Consider the following 24,257-nt stretch of genomic DNA (forward strand, 5'->3'; position numbering starts at 1 on the left):
ACTTGTATTAGGTGAATTGAAAAATACTATTTCTGCTTTTTTACAGTGCATATACTTGTAATCAAAAATAAATATAAAGTGAGCACTGTACACTTTGTATTCTGTGTTGTCATTGAAATCAATATATTTGAAAATGTAGAAAACATCCAAAACTATTTAAATAAATGGTATTCTATTATTGTTTAACAGTGTGATTAATCATGTGATTAATTTTTTTAATCACTCGACAGCACTCCTTTAAACTAGAATGGGAACAGGATATTCAAACGGATGGAGTCCCTTTAACAGAGTGCACACAGTCTGTAAAGACTAACGCTGCTTACAAGGGAGTTTTGCCAGAATAAAGACTAGTTCAGGCCTGGACTTTATGTGAAAGCCACAGGGGGTACAGAGTACATAGAGCTGAAATGAGAGAGTTGTCTTCAGGATAAAATAAAACCATGTTTTATTTGGTGAGGGTGGGGGAGAAGATGTTCAAGAGACAGAGTGAGAGCATTTCCATTCCCCCTTCGCTAACAGGACAGAAAAGGCCAGACAGGATAAGAGGCAAGCAAAACAAAGCCCCAAAACACTATTTATCACAAAGGAAAAAGGACCAACTACTCAGCTTTTTTCCCTCCAGTTTAGTTTGCAAAAAGCAACAGCCAGCAAAGGGCCTTATGGTTACTGGAGCAAGCCAAACTAAACTGGGGAAAGAGGAGTTGTAGCTCAGCCATGCAAATCTCTTGTCAGCTGCAATTGGGCCCCCAGTGGAGACCAGTACGCAGGTCCATGTAGGTACTGTATCTATAAACCAGCGGTGTTACGGTCACAGTGTTGACAACCCCAAATGTTCAAAAATGAATCAGACACCCTCTCCTCCCCCTAGCAAATCAGGAGTGTTGAAACCGTGAGATTCAGAACATACGTTTTGGCTTCCTTTTTTATTGCTTTCTGAGCCCTTAGGTCAAACTCAGTCATGTTTTCAGGCTTTTTGACAAACCTTTCTAGAGGGCTGGTAACTTTTCAAAATGAAACCTGAAATCTCTCAGTTACACGAGCTGGGGCTTTAAGGAAAGCGAGACGTGAGAGAATTGTGAGTGTTGGAAATGCTATAGTCAGAGGCTCGCAATAAAGCCAACGTTTGATGGCTGTGACCAGAGTACCACAGCGATGGGATTTAGCTGGCAAAACTGACAAATTCACACACTTCTGTGAAGCCACAGGTGGACTTCTCTTTGCAGGCATTCACACCACGTCGGCAGCATCCTACAAACAGGTTCCATTTGGGTCTTTCTGACTGCGCCATCCAAAGTAGAGTCCCAGAAGCTGCTGGCATACGCTGCCCTCTCAAGATACAATTATTGGGCATTATCAGTGAATAGGATTAAGAAAAAAGGACCTACCCCTTGTTTGTTTCAGGATTTTATTAAACTGCTTTCAACCTAAGAGTTGTACCCCACGTCCCCAGCTCTTTTCAAATAGTACACACACAAGAACAGTCGCATACATGCTGCTGGAATACTCTGCACCGGGCTGCATGAACTTTTTAGGAATTATGTTTAACAGAAAGCCAAAAAACCAAGACAGGGGTCTCAAGTCAGTTGTCACTACAGGCAAGATGCAAGTTAACTTACAGTAGGCTTCATCTATAGCACTTCCCCAGAACTATTCAATTAGTCAAACCCTCCTTCCTGGAGGTCACTTTTTTTGGTTATTCACTGCAGTGTTAAACGCTGAGAAACACTGCAGTGAGAGTCTTCACTAGTCCAAATGAGCTTGATGCTTTTAACTGGGACACCCAGCGAACAGCAAATTAGCTCCACTGTGTTTCCAATTTTTCTAATTAGCTGTCCACACAATCAATGCTGAAACCTTTTGTGAGAAAGTCAATGAAAGCCCTGCCTGCAATGGCAAAGGACTGTGTGCAGAATACAGTTTACGCTGCTTGCTCAGGCAGTTCAGGGAAGAGAGCTGGAGATGATTTTCTAAGAGAAATGCAGTCTTTAGGCTCTATTAGTGTTTCTAGCTACTCACTATCAGCAGCCTTGAAATATCAAAACCATTTCCACCCTTCTTCAGGCCTGGGGCAAGGTGAGGAAGAAGAGGTCACCTCCAGCGGCCAATAGAAGAGCCATGAAGCAGGTTCAGGAACTTCAGCAGCTATGGAGAGTGCTCCTTTACCAGAGCACCTTCATTAGCAGGACAAGAGTTTACTAGGACAGGTCCTCAGCAGGTGTAAATGAGTGAAGCTCCATCAATGGATTAATTCCGATTTACAGCCAACGAAGATCTTGCCCATTGACTGAACAAGGTATTCAATCAATACCAATTTGGGGCAGATTTTCCAGCTACTGGTCAGATGGATTCTTGTTCACGTACTAGGCTACAATGAGTAGTAACAAGCGAGCCAAGTTACTAAGGTTCATGGAAGCTGATTAAAGAAGTAGGAGGGATTAAGAAGCCTGTAAAGCTACAAACAGCTCCTACATACATAACACATTAAACACTGACAAAACTTAAAGAAATAGGTTTCTTTTCCCACAACTTCTGTTTCCAGGCCTGGTTCACCAGGCTAACAGCTGCAGTGTTATATATAATTTTAAGTCAAGACCGCAGAAAGCTTTCAAAACTGAACATGAAAGATCACACTTGGCAGTAACTTAACTCTTTTGAACTGACACTTCAGTGACTGAGGGCTTTCTCCTGCAGCATTTAGCAGAATATGGTGAATCTGAACAATAGGTTATGGATTATGTCCTGTATTCTTGTCACTGACAAAATGCACAAAGAGTGAAACACAGTCTGCTTATAAAAGCAGAAAGGTGTGAGGTTTCAGAGAGGACTCTGGCATGTCAGTGATAACTGTGACAGTTACAGTCTGTCAAGAGGATGGCATAAAAAATACCTTCTGTCTCCACAGTCCATCACAGTCAACTGCCCAAGGAGGAGCTCAGTTAGAACTGCCTACCTCCATGATTAGGAGAGAGAATACTTAGGTGCCAATAGGAGGTAACAGTCATAAGATTTCATTTCTTGTTTTCCAAAGACAATACTCTAAGCTTCTATCACTGTTACTCATGACAAAGTTAAATGGACAAAGTTACATTCAATAGAAAAAATTTTCTCCCTGGAATTCAAATACATAAAATAAGCAAAGCTCTGAGTTTGCATATCCACCAAAATACTGTACATTTCCCATCTTTAGGAACCAATAACAAAAATCATGTTTTTTTAAAATCTAAACAAAGCAAAAAGAGCATTAGAGAAATTTAAATATGGAAAAGAACTGAAACCATCAACAACAGAACGCCTTTACTTTACAAGAGATGAGTTTGAAAAGAGACTCAAGCAAGCTCTATCTTCTTGTCCAATGGATGTGGAGTGCAGTGGGATTCGTGCAGGGAACAGCTGGGAAGGGTTTTATAGCTCAAATGCTGGGAACTTGGCCTTTTTTGGTACCAGAAGATCAGCAAGAAAATATATTGTCCCAGCCATTCCTGAAGGAAAAAAAGAAAATTGTTATTTCTCAAAGCATGTAACAGGGAGATTCTCATTGCACGTCAGTATTATTATAGAATAAATCATAATGAGTGTGAGTGTGCATCATGGAAAACGGGGAGCCAGGGGCCATTTTCAAAAGTACCTACGTGACTCAGGAGTCTAAGCCCATTTTCCCAAAGGGATGTAGCCAGATTTTTAAAGGTATGTAAGTGCCTAAGATGCAAATAAGATGCAAGTAAATCTCCTTAGGCGCCTATTTGCAGTTGTAAACATTGAAATACCTTTAAAGATCTGGCCTTTCAATGCTTTTGAAATTTTTACCCTAGATCCTCAGCTGGTGTAAACCGTCCTAGTAGAGTTGCCATGTGTCTGGTTTTCGATCGGAACGCCTGGCCAAAAAGGGACCCTGGCAGCTCCGGCTAGCGCTGCTGACCTGGCCATTAAAAGTCTGTTTGGCGCGGGGCTGACAGGCTCCCTACCTGGCTCCATGAAAGTGGCAACATGTCCCTCGGCTCCTAGGCAGAGGGACGGCCAGGGGGCCTCCGCGCGCTGCCTCCGCCCCGAGCGTCAGCTCCACAGCTCCCATTGGCTGGGAACCATGCTGTGGGGGCGGCACCTGTGGGCGCAGGCAGCGCAAAGAGCTGCCTGACCACCCCTGCACCTAGGAGCCAAGGGACATGCCGCCACTTCCGGGGAGCCACCTGAGGTAAGCGCCGCCTAGAGCCCACACCCCGAACTCCCTCCTGTGCCCTGACCCCCAGCCCCAGCCCTGATCCCCCTCCCACACCCAAACTCCCTCCCGGAGTCCTCACCCCAACCCCCTGCCCCAGCTCAGAACGCCCTCCTGCACTCCGATCCCCTCGGTCCCAGCCCGGAGCCCCCTCCTGCACTCCAAACCCCTGATCCCTGGCTCCACCCCAGAGCCCGCACCCACAGACAGAGCTCCCCCACAATCCTTCTGCCTCAGCGCAGTGAAAATGAGTGAGTGAGCAGGGGTGGGGGAGCGCGAGCAAGAGAGGGAGGGTGGAATAGAGTGAGTGGGGGTGGAGCCTTGGAGAAGGGGCAGGGCCTCAGGGCAGGGGTGGGGCAAGGGTGTTTGGTTTTGCGCAGTTAGAAAGTTGGCAACCTTATGTCCTAGTTCCATTGACAGGGAGTGACTCTGTGATTTATGATGGCTGTGGAACTGGCCCAGGGTGCCCCTGCTGGCAGATTTATGGAGCAGCATAGGTATCAGCATTTGGGAACGCTTTCTGTTGCCCAATCATGGACTAGATCTATGGCTGCTTTTTATGGCTGCTTCATTGTTCTTTGGAGGGAAACAGAAAAGGATCTGCACAAAATAGTAAGCACTCTGAGTGCAGAGGTTGTCTGGGCAGCCAGCCTGCAATTACTGTAGGTTTAAACTGTCCCCAATAAAGAATTACTCCAGTGAGTGTTATGAACCATACCAGAGCTGAGTGCAGGAGGACTCCGTGCTATGCCAACCTCCAGCCCTCCCAGCTGGGGTTGCAACAGAACAAGGAATTCCAGTTGTAGCCGTTATCCACTGTTGTTAAAACCTCATTCAGAGGGGGTCAAAACAGTGGGTGCGATTCTCCTGACACTGATTTTATGGGGTTTTAATGCAATCACTCTCAATTTACACCAGCATGAGATCAGACTCAGAATTCAGAACATATGATGTAGAAAATGCTGGACAGGGATTACCTTCAAAGAGAGAGAAGGGTGTGTCTGGAGTCCGGCACCCATGCTCCCCATAACTCAAACACCACTCTGCAAACTGAGGAAGGAAGAACAAAGCGTCCAAACCTTGTAGAAGACGTGACATGGACGTTAAAAATACAGATGCCCCCCTACCCCACTGTCCTCCAGATCTCCATCTCCCAACTAGTCATGACAATGGAACAGAACACAGGCGGTTGCCAGGCACTGCTGTTGACTGGAGCCCAGCACACTGTTGGTCTGACGGACAGTAATGAGAGACTGTTTAAGGACCATCCTGGTCTACGTGAAATGAACTGGTTAGTGCTAGCTGCATCTCTGCCAGGCTAGAAGTTAGATTACAAAGGAAAGAACCATCACGCAGAGTGCAGAATCAAACCATCCTTCAGGGTAACTGGCTCTAGAATGTTAGTTACATGCCACACTAGCCTGACTGGTTCCTCTCCTTCACCAAAGATGGTCCCATGATTTTCTATCAGATAACTTTTTTAAAAGGTGAGCTATCCCAGCCAGCATCCAGTCTTTCCATGACCCGGTGGCAGGAGTCTCTCTCTGTGTCTGTTGCTCATTTGGATGCTCACCTTGCAGGCCCTGTACAAGTATTTCATGTTTTGAGTGAGGTTGTACAGCATTAGGAAGGCATAAGCATTGCCAGCTGTCCCATGGCACAACCCATAACCTTTCTTCAGTAATCCCCACTGCCAGATCACTTCTGCGCACTGCAGCGCATCACTCAGATACTGCTGGTCAGCAAACACCTGTGGAGACAAGAGAGAGATTCCACTCACTGCAATTATCCCCTCAGCATCCATGCTGGGGTGGAGCAGGCCCCCACCTACTTGGTTAATTAGCTCCTATCGAGAGTGACCTCTCCTATTTAAGCAATGGCACCGTGACTTTGCCTTCTACTGTCAAAGATTTTTAAAGTGATAAATGAACTCACAACGAGCTGTCACCATTAGTCACCTGCCACAGAAAGAATACAACACATGGCTGACTCCTCAAGCAATGAGAGCATCCTGCACTTGGGACAAGAGACTGGGACATGTTCAGAAATCATTCATTAAAAGTCTAATTTGCATTTTGATTGGTGTGTAAGCGTGGGCATGCATGGAGGTGCTGGTGGGTTATTTCATTAGAATATTACATGCCCTGACAGGGACTCCTGGCTAGAGGATGCTCTGGAATCAAGTTCCATATTAAAGCTCTCCTGTCACCGTTTCCCAGGACGTCCTGTACCTTATAGGCCTGTGTGAGCATGTAGATCACGCCAGGTGCCCCGTGACACCAATGGACAAGCAGGTCTCTGGCGTCATCAATACAAGGGGGGTAGTTGCCTGATGGGAACTTCAGCTGGCAGACATAATCCACACTGGGTTTGACTGTGTTATGCAACTTCACTTGGCTCACGCCAAGGCCAGGCTGAAAGAGACAGACAAGAGAGGCTGTTAAACGGGGAAAGAAGTGCTGTACTATTTCCTCCCCCAGCCAGCAGTGCTAGTTTTAGAGGCATAAGCAATTTATGCTTCAAAGATGAGAAGAGAGTTTGGCGTTACAGATTCCTTCCAGCTTCTTCAGCTGTGCTACATTGGCTCATATCTTTCCTCCTCTACAGATAGGCTAGGAGAACTGTGGGGGCAGGCTGCTCAATGCCTCGGGTGTGGGTGTGCACCTGGTCATCCTTTAATGCCTCTTCGTCGGCAGCAACAGTGACTGGCTCTGGTGGGTGCCCCAGCCAGTCCCCAGCAAGGAGAGTGTGATGGAGTGTTCACCCTATATTAGCCCTGAAGGGGTTAGAGTAGCTCAGAAGGGACAAATTAACCTTTAAGCTGCACCTCAGAGAGAGTCAGATTTGACTGATAAATTACTAATTGCTGAAAAAGCCCAGCTCGGGGAGAAGCTGGGTAAGATATAAAGCCAGGAAGTTTGCAGCAGAAGGGTGCTGCAGGGAGGGAGTCTGCAGTCGCTCTCTGGGAAACCCGACGGGGGACAAAAGACCTGGGCTCCTGTCCCTGACAGAAGGGTTCACCCAGGGGAGGTGTGGAGAAGAAAGCCTGTAGAAGGCAGAGTAGGAAGAAGCTCCAAGGAAGGAGCAGTGAGGATTCAGACTGTGTAGACCTTGTCTGCTGGGTGGCCCAGGTTTCCCACCAGCCAATGGGAAGTGGTGCAGGACTGGTGAAGTGGCATCTGGACCACTGGTCTGGCGAGACTTTGATACACCAGAAGGGGAAAACTATATTGTCACCTGGCTGGAAGGCTGAGTTACAAAGAGAGAGCACCTCCCAGGCCCGGAGAGGGGCTGTGGGGCAGGCGAGCAACAGAAGGGGGTGCTCGACTCGACAAGGGCTGATCCCCAGACCCAGCCACAAGGGGGTGCCCCCATTGGTGAGTGAACCCCATTACAGGGAGAAAATTAAGGGGATCCCTTTGGATTTTAAGAGGCAAGGAAAAGCCTATCCTACAAATCTGAAGCAGTTAGGAATTGCTTACAGGATATGATCAGGATTAGTGAGGTGAAATGAAGCAAAGAGAAAAACTCAGGATGACTATCAGGAATGATTCCCAGACACCGAGACCTAGCAGATCAGTGTTACCCAGGCAGAGCACCACGGGCCCATAGTGAGCTGCAAGGCCAGCCCAACTTGAAGATCTCAATTCTTAGTTGTACACAGATCATGTAAACAGGTTCAAGGGTAAAAACTAGTTTAAAACTAAGGGAGCAATTTCACCACTGACCTCATTGAAAGCAGGAGTGGATCCTCCATGTCCTCCCCTAATTGCACTGCATTGGCCAAAATCTATATAGACAGAGTTCTCTTTTAACTTGGCAGCTCTGAGCCCCTTGGAATGAGCATTTTGAGCTAAGAATCATCTCATTCCCGAATTGCTAATGTGCAATTTGAAAATCAATACCTGTGCTGTAACGCCACCAGTGATAAAGACATGCACAGAGTCAGATGTCCTCCAATGTACCTTCCCTGGTATGCTTTCCCTGTAAGTGTATGGTGCATTATGCTTGGCTGCTCTTTTCTATATCCCATGCAGTCCAGATTCAGCTTGTAACGTCACTGTATAGGGAGCCAAGATGTCAAACTCAGGCTCTCTGAATCCCCATGATTTTCTAGGTACCTAAAAATTAGGCATGATGACACTTAAGTTTCTTTATGAATTTAGCCCTGAGTGACTATCCACCGCAAAAGTGTAGTAGCCCCCTAGAAACACAGAGTCTGGAGCATTTTGGAGCCGTTTTGAAATAGGATTTAAACCAAACAAAAGAGAGCATCTGATGGACAACTGACCATGACTGACACCAGTGTGACATCACTAATAGCCAATCAGAAAGCTCCCCAGGTGTTCCACGTTCTAATTGGAGGACATTAGAAGTGAAACAGCTGGGAAGGCCTTTTCTCTCCAGGTGTCTCTCACCTGCATAAGGTAGTAATAAATTCCTGCCAGGCCATGGGCGGCCCCTATGTAATACTCCTGGTACCACTCATACATCAACGGGCTCTTGGCTGTGAAGTTCCTCCTTTTGGCCAGGCTCTCCCCGGACGCCACGACTGCATCGCAGACCTGCAGGTGGAAAGCAGGCGTGAGTGACGACAGCTTTGAGGTGTATAATCTCTCCCCTCCAGCCTGGCAGACAGTAGCCAGCGCAGCAGGTATCACAGTGCAAAATACAGTCATGCACCTTTGTTATTCTGCACGTGGAAATCCTAGCTTGTGAATGGGGGAGAGGAACAGGGGCTTCTTCGACGCTAGGCACAGAATCCTAGGATTGGGAAGGACCATTTGGCACAATATCCCTTTGGAAGAATGGGGCCTGCAACAACAGCTGGAGGTTCCGTGCTGTGGCCTTCACACGTGTCATGTCAGGTTTTCACACATGCCAGAGTTATCTAGACCGGCATCTATTTTAACCCTTCCAAGGATGTGCTGGGTGAGAAGCGACAAAACACAGAGGACAAACGAGTAGGATGCGGGAAGCTAATTCAGCCTACATTGGAGAGCAACTGGAGAGATGACAGAGTACCTGTTGAATATAGTTTTGAGGGATTTTTTCCTCTCCATAATGCTTGTTCACAAACAGCAGTGCGTAGAGGTATCCCATGCGCCCATAAAGCATTTCATCGGGTGCTCGGGGGTCAAGTTTGTGCAGCTGAATCAAGCTGGAAAGAAAGATTCAGGTGAGGAAGTAGATTGACAGGGATGGAGCTATACAAAAACACCCCCAAACTGTAACTCCAGTTGAAGGCTACTAGACTGGGACTCAGCAGATCTGAGTGCAGATCCCAGTTCCACCACAGGCTCACTCTATGTGACTTTGGGCAAATCACTGAATCTCTCAGTTCTCATCTGTAAAATGGACATAATCCTGCCTGTGGCTTGTCTATTTAGACAGTCAGCTCTTCAGGGCAGGGGCTGTCAGTTATTATGTATTTGTACAGCGCCTAGTGCAATGGGTCAATTGGGGACTCTAGGCATTACTGGAATCCAGATAATAACGTTGATAGTCAAACCCAAGTTGATAACTGCATGGGTAAGGCAGGATGACCCTTTAAAGCAAGGAAAACTTCTCCTCCGTTCCCAGCTCCCCCATCACAGCCCTAGCCGTGCTTTCAGAAATTCAGCTTCTGTGCCAAGAGGCGCTTCCAGAAGTGATCGGCAACAGTTTCACTCTAATTTCGTAGACGTCAAAGGGAGTGTTACCAAAATGGGAGCAGACCTAAGCCATGGCTGACCATTTTTGAAGGTCCTCCATCCCTTATGTTTAGGGGTCTTGACTGTGAAAACCCAACGGCTCTCTTGTGCTGTTCCAAAACAGCTGGGGTCATCTGAATGAGGAGGGGAGGCGAGGGGGCTGAGGGAAGGAATGTGAATCACTTAGGCAACAGTGCACAGTGGAGTGGGAAAGGGGTGGTTATGAAATAACTAGCCTCTATGGGGTTCAAAAGAAGCAGCCATTCGCTCTTCATCCATCTAGGCTGGGTTAACCACTGGCTTCTTTCAGTGCAGTCACCTACCATAGGAGTGAGCGTATGGATTGCCTGACTGCACCAGAAGTTGGTGACGTTCCCGCCAGCGCTAACAACGACTGACAACTCTTCACTCGGGTGCTTTGCAGCCCAGTCGCACCAGATGCAAATTACCCTCCGTTTTTGCCTCTCGCCGCTCTTCCAACAAGGTCAGAAGTTCTTCCCTGTCAGAGCATTGAGTCGTATTTTTTCCCTTCCCCCAGATCAGCAGCCCGGAAAACACGGTCACTTTCAAAATGACAGCATGGGTGCTGCATTTCCTCAAGGCTGCGCCTTTCAGCGCCTCTTGCTGCCACTCTGACCGGCACAAGAACAGCAGCCCCGAGGAACCTCTGGTGCAGGGCTCCCCGTCACAGCCGCGTGCGGGAACAGCAAAGGTACAGTGTCTGCACTTGCTCTTGGGCAGCCCGTTCTTTTTTAAAAGGAGGCAACGGCCAGTTGTCCCGAATCCCCTGGGATCAGATGGAAGGCGCTGTGTTCCGGCTCCCCTGCAGCAACAAATCTTTGCTTGGTGTTGAATTCTTTGTGACTAGAGATATTTAGAGAGCGAGGGTCTCGAGGCAGATTTGGTCCAGGTCCTCACAACAGGTGGCAACTGAGTGCTGCACCGCTCCCCGCAAGATGTTTCCCACACGGGAGAGCAAGTCGCTGACTTCTCACCCTGCCTCCCAAGCATGTGCAGGCAAATGTGGATGGGAGTAGGGGGCAGGAGCCGGTCTCCCACACACTCCCCCCAAATCAGGCAGCAGGAGGAGATCTCCCTGCCTCATGCCGCTGCCCACAATCCCCTGGTGACCCTATTTCCAGGGAGGATTGGGGAGAAGCAGCTGGAGTGTGGTCTCCTGGGTGCTGTGTGGGAGGAAAGGGGTGCCTGGAAGAGCTGGGCTGGGAGGCTGTAGTAGGGGGTGGGATACCTATGGCAGGTGGAGTGGGAATGCCTGGGGTTTGATGCAGTGCTGGGGGAGATGCCAGAGCCTGCGGGACTGTAACTGGGTGGAGGTGCTTGGGGAAACCGGATGGGTGAGGGGGTGGGTAGATGGTATGCCACGGCAGGGGTCTTTGGGGAGCGTGTGACGAGCTCCCTGGGGCAGTTTGGTGGGTGAGGGATGGTCTGGAGCACCTACGGCCGGTGTTTTTACTGCTGCTGCAAGCTGCTGCCCCCAGCTGGAGAAGGGAGGGGAGGAGGAGAGGAAGCCCACAGAGCAGTTCCAGTCAGCATTTGGGGGACCAAACCGCAGAGTAAACAGGGGAATCAAAGGTAATATGGTCAAGAGTGGCAGGGCTGCCAATCCTGGGTGTATCACACAAGGTGCCAGACTCCTGGCAGCTCTGACAGTACCCAGAATGCCATTTTCCAGCATGGGGACGGCAGTAAAGGTTCCTGACAGTTAGACACCACGGATACTAAACCAATCTATTAACGGCTGAAAAGTAACAGTTTCTGGAAGAAGGGAAAATGCAGCAGTGGGACAGGATTCTGTGCGCCAATTACTCTAGAAGCAACCACCTGATCTCCTGATGGCAGGAAAACCGTGGAACGCAGTCTGTAAGAATGTAGTCCAGGTTTTTACTGGCAGTTGGAAAATTGGCCACCTTGAAGTGCTGGAGCCTCTTGGGGGGATAAAGCACATTTTGGGGTCATGAACTCATTTAGGCAAGTACTAGCCGCCCAGAAAAAAAGAAGTTTGTGTGTCTTCCGCTGCAGAGAAAGCTCTGCTGAGAGGCCCTCTTCAGCTCTTGTACAGATCGAATGCACTCTCTAAAGCACAGGGAACCAAAGAGAAACAGGCACAGCGATTGCTATCCTTCTCCACAGGAGAAGCTAAGAGCTTTCCACTCCAGAACTCAGCAAACTCTTCGGGAGCTCAGTAATAAACTGAAAACCCATTCCGCATTTTGATTAATGGAAATATTTCTGTAGAAAGCAGCTTTTCCTGTTTAAAGGATACTATGGCCTGCTCTGAACAATCAGGGGGCAGGCAGTAGGAGAGTTTGACCTAACCATTGCTTCTTGAATACCCCATTTTCTTTTCTCTGCTTGCCTTTCAGAAGTGACCCATTTCCAGTGCTTTGTCCTCCAGATGCCATTAGATGGCAGTGCAGAATTAATCTGAATTTCTGCTCTGCCACAAAACTGATGCAGCAAGGGACACTTACAATAAAGGGACATGGTTTGTGATCTGTTACAATTTGGGGTTTAATTCCCCCTACAATTGTACATCACAGTTTGAAAGAATGGTTTCCAGATGTCCCTTTTGTAGGCAAATATATCTACATCATATTAGCAAGCTTCACCAATATGATGCAATGTTGTTGACCAATGCAGTATTGTTAAGATCACATGTACATATTTCCAGAATAAAAAAAGGGACTTTTGTCTCTAGACTGGTCCAAGCTGCATGTTTCATGAGCACTAAATTCACACCAAAAAGAAGAACATCTCAATCTCAATTAAAATTAATGGAAACTGGGTTTCCAAATCCTTTAGGCAATTGAACCTCACCCCCCCCCCACTTCATTTTTAAACAATTGTGCTGTATGACCCTCATAGCCAGATAATTCAGCATATGTTTCTGCAGTTGATAGGATTGGGTAGATTTGTTTACTGGTCAACTTTAAATGGAAAGTTTGCCCCAAGGTATTTTTCACCATTTTAAGACTCCTTCCATCATATACCCTTGAAAGCTTACAATTGAAATCTGCTCCTCTGCTAAGTGTTTTTTCTCTATCACATGCTAGCACTATTCAGGTAGCGTACAGCGGCTTGTGTTTAAAAAATAACAACAAAAATACAGATGAAAAAAGACATAAGATAAAATGGAAAAGATAAGCCTCACCGTGACAAAATGTCTCTTTGACTGTAAGGGTGGAGCTGGTAAAAAATTTCCAAATCTCCCCCTTCTCTCTACCCCCCACCCCAAGAAAAAGATAATGGGGAAAAGTCCAGACTAAATATTTCCAAGATTTTCCCCACTTTCAACCAACTATAGAACTGGTGTAAAGTTTTCAAAAAAATCTAATTTTGTTGAAGACTCTGAAAAATGGAAACATTAATAACAAAACCAACCAACCACATGCAGTTCCCCCAGCCTGTCTGGCCAGCCCTAGTGCTGTGGCAATCCCTGCTGAATGACAGTACAGCCACTCTACCCTCCCATCCAGAAAAGAAGGCTGTAACAAAGGGCCAGTTAGTCACCCGAGCTTGGTTTACGTCCTTAATGACAACCATTTCTCTAGGATGTGAAGATTCTCTTGCATGCTTCTTGTCCAGCTAGTGAACGCTCTCCTTCAAACAGAGCACCACAGCACACCCTAACAAGGTTGAGAGGGATGTTCAACATGGGGAAAAGCCCAGTAGTTTTGGACACCAGCTCGTGCGTCCCAAAAGCAACAACTTTAGAAACAGGTGGGCAAAAACAAACCCTGAAATGTTACCGAGTGATGCAGGCTTCCGACTGCGTCTCATCCTGCAGTCTGTGGTACACTACGGCAGCCACTGCTAAAGGTCCAGCATCCCCGCACAAGAAGGTGATGGAGCGCTTTGTCAGACAATTCAAGCTCTTCTTCGCGTACGCCTCTGCTACCTGGAGGTAGGAAGGGTCTCCATACACATCATAGAGGTGCAAGTAAAGGACAGCAATGCCTGCAAAGAAATAAATGGGTTAAGCGCAGGGCATGGATCAGCTGTTTTATTGCTCTCCCCTGGCACTATATACTTTTGTTGCTCTAACTTTAAAACATAAAATCCCAGCTGCTTATGGTGGAGACAAAAAATATGAAACAGATTTATTGATCAGCTTATCTGTACTGGGACATTAGTATCTCCCTGCTTGGCCACTAGGTGACTTTGGATGTGTCACTGCACCTCTCCGCCTCAGTCTCCCCATCTGTAAAATAGTAATAATTGTGAAGTGTACAAAGTGTAACTTTGTAAAGTTCTTTTAGCTCTATTGCTGAAAAGCATCTTATAAGGTGGTATCATTATAATTTATTTTATTAAACAGGCCACCTGCCGAAAAGCAAAGACAAATATATAAGCATTAGTGATAGACAAGAAAATATTTGCATTATAGCAGCTGTTCTCAACTGCAACCATCCTGGGACCCCCTTTTCCATAGCAGGACACCCCCACCAGCCTGTCATCTGTCTGGGACATCCCTCCCATCGAGCAATATGGTAATGGCAGGGTGCTTGCAATCCCCTGACACCTGTTGGTGACTCCTAAATTAGAGGAGCGGTAGACTAAACTGGACCTTCATAGAAAAGGGGAGAGACTGAGAATGGCCTTTATTTCTCTCTGCACAGAGAATCAGCTGCTTTCAAGAAAAGTATTGTAAACAAAGAGAATTCCTGCAAGCACACACCACACACTAATTCTAAGTGCAGCCCTTGTCTGAAACATAAAAAGCTATTCAAGAGTCAGGAAAATGCATTCTTCTGCCTCTGAGTCTTTCATACCAGGCATCCAGCTACATAAACAATGCTTCTGTTAAAAGGCTATGTCGCTGGTTTTGCCCGGAGCCTTGCTCTGTCCCTCTCTCATCCTGCCCGTTATACATAATTGAGGAGTCATCAGCATGTCGTTATTCAAAAGGTCTGTCACAGTAGATAGAATCTCCCCTCTAAACACCCGCTAATCAGAAGGCACCCTCAAAACGCTATATGGTCTCGGGGTATCCTCAAAGAATATGTATCAGAGAAGCTAGCGGCCTGCATCACTTCCAGAAAAATCTCATTTTGCCCCTTACAGTATGCTTTCCATCTCATTAACCGTTTCTAAGAAGACACAGGTCCTGTGTTTAAGCCTAAATTAATAGAGCCAATCTCTGCAGATTTCAATCCAGTAAAAAAAAAAAAAAAGAAAAAAGGCAGCCTGAAAAATTACTTTCCACTGTACTGGGGACAATTTTAAATTTAGATCATTTTCTCATTTTCCATGGGTAATCTCCAAAGCTTCGTGCTACAGACAATTCAATTTCATATGTATATTAAGGGCAAATTTCCATTTCTTGCCAAAGTTAATAACCTTGTCTGCGCTCTACGCAGTTCAGTGTTAGTATTTCCACAGAGAGAAGCTCAGATGTACAGTACTATCATTCATGTTTGTAAGGATGTGGGCATGAAGCTCTTTTTAAAGGGGAATACTCACCTACTAGGTCTTTCTATGACCTATCACCATCTTTAGGTTCTCAATAGGCCTGATATCCATTTAAACAGCTCAGACTATGGAGTTACCTGTTTTAATGTTTAGCTTTTCACTTCATAAGCAGCTGCCACTGGAACAAGCTTAATTGTTTATGTACCTACCATGATAAGAATAATGCCAGGATTGAAGTCTGGAAAAATAAAATTACCTGGTGAGTTTTTCTTCCAATCCCATCTTCCCCTTTTCCCACAAAAATCTCTTTTAGCAACTCCCTCCCTCCCCATCCTGAACAATGAACAATTATTTGCCAAAAGCTGGGAATGAGGGAGAGGGGATGGATCACTTGATGATGACCTGTTTTATTCAATCCCTCTGGGGCACCTGGCATTGGCCACTGTCAGAAGACAGGATACTGGGCTAGATGGACCTTTGGTCTGACCCAGTATGACTGCTCTTAAAAGCTCCAAAAGCATCAAAACACAGTTAGGTTTGAGAGGCTTTGTAGAACTGGAATGTTGGCATCACTTCCCAAATGGGGCAAGATTTTCTCTACACCAAAAAGTTTTTATAATCTGGTATACAAACCATTCCCTAGAACTGTGAAGAGCAACACCCAACATGGAAAGCAAGCATGTTTAAGTAGATAGACTAAAAAAATAAGAGCATCAAATGTAGGCTGACCCATGATTAATATCTAGTCAATGTATATTAGAGGCAGCATGGTTGGAGGACAGAGTATGGGGTTGGGAATCAGGAGGTCCTAAATGATAATCCCAGCACTGCCACACACTCAGTCTGGCTTTGGGCAAGTCACTGCGCCTCCCTGCCTCAGTTTCCCCATCTGTAAAATAAGGGTAAATAACTAACCTCCCACATGTGCATGGTGGGTTGAAGATGAGCTAGATAATATTTCAAATATGCTTCTAATGCGTAAAGTACCATATCAAATAATTACTACATAATGAGGTGCGGGGGGCTAGATAGCAGAGAGGTCAGTTCCCCTAGCTTTGCATCTCTGGAAACCTGGATCCAGTTGAATTGCTTCAAACGTATGTCGCTGTCTCACTCCGATTCCCATTTGTGCCCCTCAGAACTACCACACAGCCGGCAGTCGATGGCCTGCCGTAGCAGGGGATCTGCAGGGTCTGTTCTAGATAGACACTATGGCGATAACGGTGGTGTCCGAATCTGAGCATCTTCCTGTTGTGCATTCAGCAACCTGGCTAACATCTGTCACGTGTCGTTGGTTCTCGCTCTCATCCTTTCCGCAGGGGACGAACTGTGTGTCCAGTGGAGTGCTCAGGTTTTGTGGTGGGGGGTTGTGTTGGCACAGTGGTGCATTTGTACAGCGACACGGGAGATCTAGTGCTTATGACCTTTACTTTAGCACCTGCTAAATCCATTAATTGCAGCAGCACCAGAGTTGTAAGATGTTTTAGTTTGTTTAAAATCTTGTCACAGTATAGGGTGCGTATAGTTCGATCTTCCCATCCAGCTAAAAGACTATTTCATCCACACACACACACTAGTTAATGGAGAGGCTGAGATGTTGCTTTAGGTATATACTGAGTTCAGGGCTTGTGACTGATGCTGGACTGTCAGCAACCTGCAAACTGCAGGCCATTGTGATACACTGCTAAGGGACAGCATAAGCAGTAGCAATGCAAACTTCGCTGACTTGAACCACGCCAACCCTGAACAGAAGGGATTGAAGGCAAGGGGATAGCATACTTTCAATATCAATTCAATCTTAGTCTCTTTATCCAGACTGCTGCTAAGGACACCAATTAGACGGTGGTTTTCAGCGTGCAGTCCACTAGGAACTGAACTGCAGTGAACTCGTGTAACAAAGGACATGCAACTGCCATGAGATAGGAGATTTTTGGTTATTGCCAACTTGGGCCAGATTCAGACCTGCGAACTGGAAGGAGAAAAGGCTTCACACTCCCTCCATCAACCCTGAAAAGCAAACCATCCTGTGTCCTCAGAGCAGGAAGCTACAAATGCGGGAAAACCCACCTATATTGCCATCTAATGGAAAATATTAAGTTGTTTTAATTAAACTGAGGATGGGGGATCATGCACTGGGCATACAGAGCATGCTGCTGAGCTCACAAGATCATGTGCATTTGTAATGTTCTGTAACACCTCTCAGCACCAGAATCCACAGGCACCAAATGCGAGTGAAGTTGGGGGAAAAGAGGAGAACTAGCTGACTTCTCCTAAAGGGACACTAGCAACTTGAATTTTAAATAGTGTGGTCCAGAGGTTAGGGACCTGGCTTCTATTCCTGGCTCTGCCACTGGTTTTCTGGGTGACCTTTGGCAAGTCACTTCATTTCTCTGTGTCTCAGTTTCCCCATCTGTAAACTGGGAATAGATGATGATACCTCCTCTGTAGAGCAACTTGAGATCTATGGAAGAAGAGTGTTAGCACTTAGGTAAGTATTATTATTAAAGTAACTGAGTTTTTCAAAGAGCGTTTCTCAAGGAGCACACCTTCATTGGTATGTACAGAATTTTAAAAAAATCTTTAACTTTTTAACTAGAGGTTTTCAGCTCTGTTCTTATAAGTCTTTCAAAAGTAACACCTTCAAAGATTATTGGACGCAATCCTCTTCCCATTCTTTTTGATGCACATGCCTGCCTGCTACCTCTTCTGCCTCAGCTTTGCTGCAGCTCATACAGGCAGGTGCCCTGCTGCATCTCAGGGGTGAAAAAATTCACAAAAATTCTCTCCTTTTGCTTGTCTCTGATACACAGGTATCTTGGAGAGGCTGGGGCCTTGGAGAGGGGCCGACTAAGGGCTAGTTAATATTTGGTGCTTGGAGCACGTCAAGTAGAAATGCCATTTAATTTCACCATGAAGACAGAAGAAAGGTAAACACCCTTTGACCAATCTATCTCCAAGATACAGTTAGTAAAGGCAAAATTGCAGTTGACTACACTCAGGCAGAATATTTTCTGTATTTAGTATTTTCATTATTACTTATTTATGGTGTGATCCAAAGCCCACGGGAGGCAATGGAAAAACTTCTGCTGACTACAGTGGGCTTTGAATCATGCCCTGCAAGCATAGACCTTTACTGAAAAGTGACTCTGTAAAACGACAGGGGGGAAAATCCATATTTTTTACTTCTTACGGGTCTCCCTATGTGCTCAGTTTTCAAAAAGATTTTTGATCACACATTATAATGAGGTCCTATTTATAAATAGTATATACAAGTGTTAAGAAATGATTAGATGTTTTCTACGTATTCCTCAATTGTCATAGATTGACAAAGAGTCCAACAGCTCACTTGGTTGCTTATACAAAAATGCATAATCATCTGTAACCAGTGATGTGTTTACAGCCATCTATAATGTATTACTCATGTCTAATGTGCTTATAACATCTATTAATCATTTATTAACCCTTTTCAAAAACCATTTATAAATGGAACTTTATATTAAAGTGTGACAGTTAATTTCTTATGGTTGGCCCTGCAACACAACGTGTATTCCAAAAGTCAAACTGTATTCTTTCCATCTCACACAAAAAGTCACCACTCAGAAGAGTTCTGTAGGCCAAACCAGGGCCTCACTAACAGCTGTGCAATCTGTTTGCTGTCAATGGGATTATAAGGATGTAAATGACTGGAATTTACTACAAATTTGTTGCCACATCAGAAGGAATAGAACCAAGCTTGCGTTCTTGGCTGGGTTTACTCATCCAAGAGAATAGGAAGAGAAATTAAAAAATATCATGGCTGATATAGGTTGCTAAAGACAGTGGATAAGAATGAAAACAAAGGATATAATCTGTGGTGTACAAAGGTGCCATTTTCACATCATTACTCTTCAGAGCAGAAATGCACTATAAGACCCCCCCTTTGTACCATTTGCAACTCAAACGCTAACGCATCATCCTCCCTTTCCACCAGCCCATTAAATCCACAAACCCAATGGATTTGGAGAAGTGATCAATGTGTGACAAACCTATGCTCATACAAATAGATGTACCTGTATCTCTCCTCTATAGCTTCACTCTACAGATAAAATGACAAATGTGGTAATTCAGCCATAGGAAAGACACTCTCCCAGAAGCGAAAGTGGTTAGGGATTTGGAAGACCCAGGACACCTTCCTGTGTGATCTTGGGCAAGTCACTTAGCCTAAATATCTTTGTGGATCTGGGGCTAACTCCCAGCAAAATCAATAGAAGTTAGGAGCCAAAATACCTTTGCAGATCTGGGTCTTTGTCTGCGGCCTCTGGTCCCCATGTGCAAGTGAAGACAGCATGTACTATCATATCTCACAGGGATGGTGCAAGGGATTCAGATACTACACGACAGGGGCAATGGACGGCTAGAGAGAGATCTGACTGTGCCATTTCTAGTCCTCGCTGCTACCAGCCCTTGCCTCAAAACCAACAGGGTGGGATTCCCAAAAGTGATAAGTGTTGGCCTAGCTCTGCTCCCCCACCCCCGCTCCGAAGTCAGTTCAATGGAAGCAGAGTGACGGCAATGCTGAGCACCTTTGAAACCCCCCCTTGTAATGTTAGGGTAATAGGTGTGACTGGAGCAGAGACCAGCTATAACTGACCCGGTGGGCTCACCTGACATGTGAATTGTATAGGGGTGACCCGGTGGGCTCACCTGACATGTGAATTGTATAGGAACAGTTCAGCCATATATTTATTCATTGTGGGACAGTCTGCGGTGGTTGTTTTAAATACGTACTTTAACTTTTAAACACTCAGTCTAAAGAGCCAATGTTTTTCTCCCCCTTAAGACTTCTGAGTTTTAAATTTTTCTTAACAAGTAGCAGTTTTCCTTTCAAGTGATGTGACTAAAGGACGGTAGAACTCATCCTGACCTCCACAAAATGGCGTTAGTCATTTAGATTCTGCCTCCGCTTTCAGACTAATAAGCTAGTAAATACGTTGGGGACCATTTTAAATAGGGCTCCTTATATTGACTTTACTGCCTCCCAAACCACGAAGAGCCTGAGATCCTAAATTAAAAACAAAGGATAGCTTCAGAATCATTGCAGCTCATGCGCTCCTAGACCTTTAGTGGCCATGGCACAGTGCTGTCTGAGTACACACTGGTGATGGGAAACCCGCAGAGATACCATGTCAGTAGTTATCAGAACCCAGACTCCCTCCATATACCCCAGCTTACCCTTCCTTCCAACCCCTGCACTCTACTTGTGACAGGGTGTAGAAACCCTACCCTGCTACTAGCAAACAAGGACTTGCAAGCCTAGACAGGTGAGCAGAAGGAGGGCTATGAAAGCAGCTACTCCAGAAACAGGAAGGAGAGAGGTTGTGGGGAAGAAGGCTCTTTGCTGACACTTGGAGCAGTGGGTCTGGGGAACAACCCCTGACCTGGGGAATACTTGTGCATTTTATGTTGGCATCTTATCTGCTTTTCTGGGATCAAGACATACATTTCTCCCTGGAAAAAGAGATCTTACGCATTGAGTTGTTATACTGCCCCTCAAAACACTCCCCTAGTAACTCACCTTCAAGCCTCCCCACGCATTTGCCCATTGTTGCTCCTCAACCTGCCCCACATAGCTCTGGTAGCCTCTCTTTTGGGTCCAGATGTAGCCCACCAGTCAGCTCGTGTCCCCATTGTGCCCGACTCGCAAAGGATGTGAGTCTGTTACAGCCCCCATCCAGAGAGCTTGGCTTTCTAGATGCTTCTAGCTCTGGAGGTTCCTGGTTTCTCACTCTGGGGAGGGACAGCCATTTCTTGGTGGCATACAATGCACCTTCCTTCCATACTTCCTCCCCACCAGCAAAACATAGGTGAGACACATGGGCTTTGTGGTCTTATTTGTTTCAGAAGACCTCAGGGTCCCAGAGGCAGCTGAGAAGCGTATGATAAACTAGCAGCTCAAACAGTGCATATATTTTCAGAGCAGCAGAGTAAACAACTGCTTGAAACCATAATAATGGCTTGGAAAGGTCAACATGTAAATTACTAGCATCCTGGGGCTACAGTTACTTGCCCTCGTTTTTTAACATGTTGCCTAACAATCTTGAAACAAACACACATTTCAGGCACATAAATCTTCGCCCTGTCTCCTTCTAGTTCAGGCAAGTGTAGCACCGTGTATATAAATAGATGAGATGCCCAAGAACCTGGAGAACAGGTGGCTAGAGGATCTGCAAATGCACTGGAGGGCCAGATTTTCCTTGCTCCATTTCAGCTTATGGATCAGGCTCATAGACTTAGAGATACAGTATGGTCCAGTGGACAGGGGGCAGGATAGGGACTTAGGTGTCCTGGGTTCTAGTCCCAGCTCTACCACTGGCCAGTTGGTGAAGTGACTTGTCTGAGGTCACCCATGTCTTGCCTGTTTCGATTGTACACTCTTCAGAACTGTGTCAATACACAAATTGCAGTGGTTTAAGAACAATTCAGTTAAGGACCAACGTATCAGTTCAAAAGGGGCTTACCACAGTTTAACTGAGATCAGTAACTTACATGAAGGCTATACAGATATCAGTCAGGTTTTAAATTTAAGTGTCCACACAGAGTTTTGCATCAACTTAGCTAAATTGGTTAAAAACCCCCCAAACCATGAACTGCTGCAACTTTGGATATAGACCCAGCTCGTGTGTCTGTACAGTGCCCTGATCTCTCTTGGAGACTATAGGTGCTACTGTAATACACATTAAACCTGTGCTCCAAGGGCGTTTGTTCATTACTTTGGATTAGCTCAGTACAGCAGCTTAAGTGAGTTGTAAGTTTCTGTTATTTAGAGGCAGTGAAGTTCCTCCCCATTACACTAGTGCTTCTTCGCACTAGAAATAGGGATCCCCTGACACTAATGCAGGCCAGTAGGATGGGGGTTCTTGCACATGTACAGTGGAAGGAACAGACAGAACACATCTGAAGTTCAATTCCAGCATGTGCCATGTATGCCTAGGCATAATGGAGTACACTCAGGTGTGCTACATCATACAGAGGAAGAATGCTCACTGAAAGCCACAGCTATTCATTTCAAATATCTCTTATTAGCAGCCACAGAGTGCCGACTGATTTCAGATGCCTGATTTACATGAGATGATTTACATGAGAAGATACTCAACAAGCCTTTTCTACATAAGCAATTAAGAGGAAAAGCTGCTGTCATGGCCCAATTAATTTTCTATCCAGAAACAACTTTGAATAAATTAATCTAGCGACGATTAGCGGGGGAAAACGGATACAAAATAATATCAGCATGTTCCATTTCTCTGGCTGCGACTCACAGGAAATCTTCATAGTCTTCTAAATGACAAGCCCGGAAGGAATGGAAAGGGGAGAAGGAAGAATCCCTTTTGTGTAACTCCCTTCCAAATAAAAATGGGTGGAAGTCCTAGCCATAGCATTGCTCATTACTTCATCCCTCGAGTCATTTTCCTTCCTAATCAAGGTGTGCAGGATGCTCCTTAAGGCTACCCTATGGAGGTAGAAGCCTTCCCTGCAGCGGGAGTTGAGCTCTTCCTCCCAATAAACTATAGGAGTCTTGCCCATGTGAGCTATTTATCCTCCAACCTTCCATACTGAATTGTACCGGAAATAGGCAGAATCCAATAGAACTTCAAATAACATGCCTATGCCCCACTCCATAGGCCACCATTCACTTATGAGACTGGCACATTAACAGTAGATTTCTTGCACACAGTGCCTTTCATCCCAAGGGATCTGCAAGCAGATGGAAATACAGGCTGTCCATGGGGATCAGATCAGCCACCACCAGGAAGAAATGCAGAAGGTGTTGAACAGCGACATCACAGATCAGTGCTGGACAGGAAGTGAAGGATACAGGTTCCTCCAAAAGGAACCTGGGCAAGGCCTCCTGAGTTGGAATTTGACCAGCAGGCCACAATTCACCGCTTTATAAAAGTGCCTCGGGATCAGTAATAGTCACAAGTTGTCTGGGCCCCAGTTTGCCAACTCATTCAAAAGCTTGGCACCTTCAGCATTACTATGCCTTCTAACACCATGCTTGGGCACTCGACCAGTAGTGATTTAGCAAGAAGTGTTCTCTTTAGTACCACTTTCTGTAGCACCTAGGCACAGACCTAGCCATACCAAGGCCAGCGTGAAGATCTCAGGATAAGGCAATATGGGTACAAGTATGGGCATTGCAGAGAAATTGGCACCCCCTGAATTGTCACCAAAAACCATGTCACTGCTGTCAGGTGTGTGTGATGTCAGGTTCTCCACCATCGGGGTGCTATGCAGGGCTTCTCTCTGCAGAGGGGCCTGCTACAGGAAGAAGTAAGAGAAAGAGTTGGGGAAGGGAGAGCATGTGGTGGCAATGGAGGGCCCAGCTGGCAGGGAACAGAGAGTCTGGGTTAGGTCCAGAGAAGGAGAGTACAGGGAAAGCAAAAACAGTCACACAACGGAGAAAATGGGCAGGGATAGTGGCAGTCTTCTCCCTTGGCTCATTCTCTCTTAATGCTGTCTACGAAGGGAGCAGGCAGGGTTTCGTCCTAAACACTACAGGCTGCTGCAATACCAGGGGGAAATGGTCTTAGGCTGCGACTATACTAAAGCACCATCCAGCCAGCACATTACAAATTGTAGTGTGGCCGCAGAAGCACGGGCAGTGGCGAGCAGCAGAATGGGCTAGCTGTCCTGAATGTGTGCCAAGGGGGTCTGGGCGGGTTTGTCCTCGGGGCAGCTGCTCCTTGCTGCCCTAACTCTACGAGAGCTAGCCCAAGTAGGTCTACCTGAGGTTGGAATCACACCCTCCAAGTGTAGACGTAACCTTAGACTCTGACTTCTTATTGTTAACCCGGACAAGCTTATTGACCAGTGGGTTCGAAGACAAAGCCAGTCCTGGTCCTCGTGTAGGGAAGCTTGGGATGAACAAGGGACTGAGG

At 46.1% G+C, this 24,257-nt stretch overlaps 1 protein-coding gene across 2 annotated transcripts in view; it reads right to left on the bottom strand.

The window, feature by feature from the left end:
* Positions 1-1,388: 1,388 nt before the first annotated feature.
* LANCL1 (LanC like glutathione S-transferase 1) overlaps positions 1,389-24,257 on the bottom strand; it is a 28,075-nt gene continuing 5,206 nt past the window's right edge. For both annotated transcript variants that reach the window (XM_077829401.1, XM_077829400.1), the window contains exons 4-10: positions 13,677-13,884; positions 9,239-9,374; positions 8,632-8,778; positions 6,445-6,627; positions 5,787-5,963; positions 5,191-5,263; positions 1,389-3,479 (exon numbers count right to left, since the gene is read on the bottom strand). In XM_077829401.1, the coding sequence (XP_077685527.1) occupies positions 3,403-3,479; positions 5,191-5,263; positions 5,787-5,963; positions 6,445-6,627; positions 8,632-8,778; positions 9,239-9,374; positions 13,677-13,884 (1,001 nt within the window). In that variant the 3' untranslated portion in view covers positions 1,389-3,402. The remainder of the gene's footprint in view (positions 3,480-5,190; positions 5,264-5,786; positions 5,964-6,444; positions 6,628-8,631; positions 8,779-9,238; positions 9,375-13,676; positions 13,885-24,257) is intronic.

This window comes from Eretmochelys imbricata, chromosome 11 (genome assembly GCF_965152235.1).
Source record: "Eretmochelys imbricata isolate rEreImb1 chromosome 11, rEreImb1.hap1, whole genome shotgun sequence".
NCBI lineage: Eukaryota > Metazoa > Chordata > Testudines > Cheloniidae > Eretmochelys > Eretmochelys imbricata.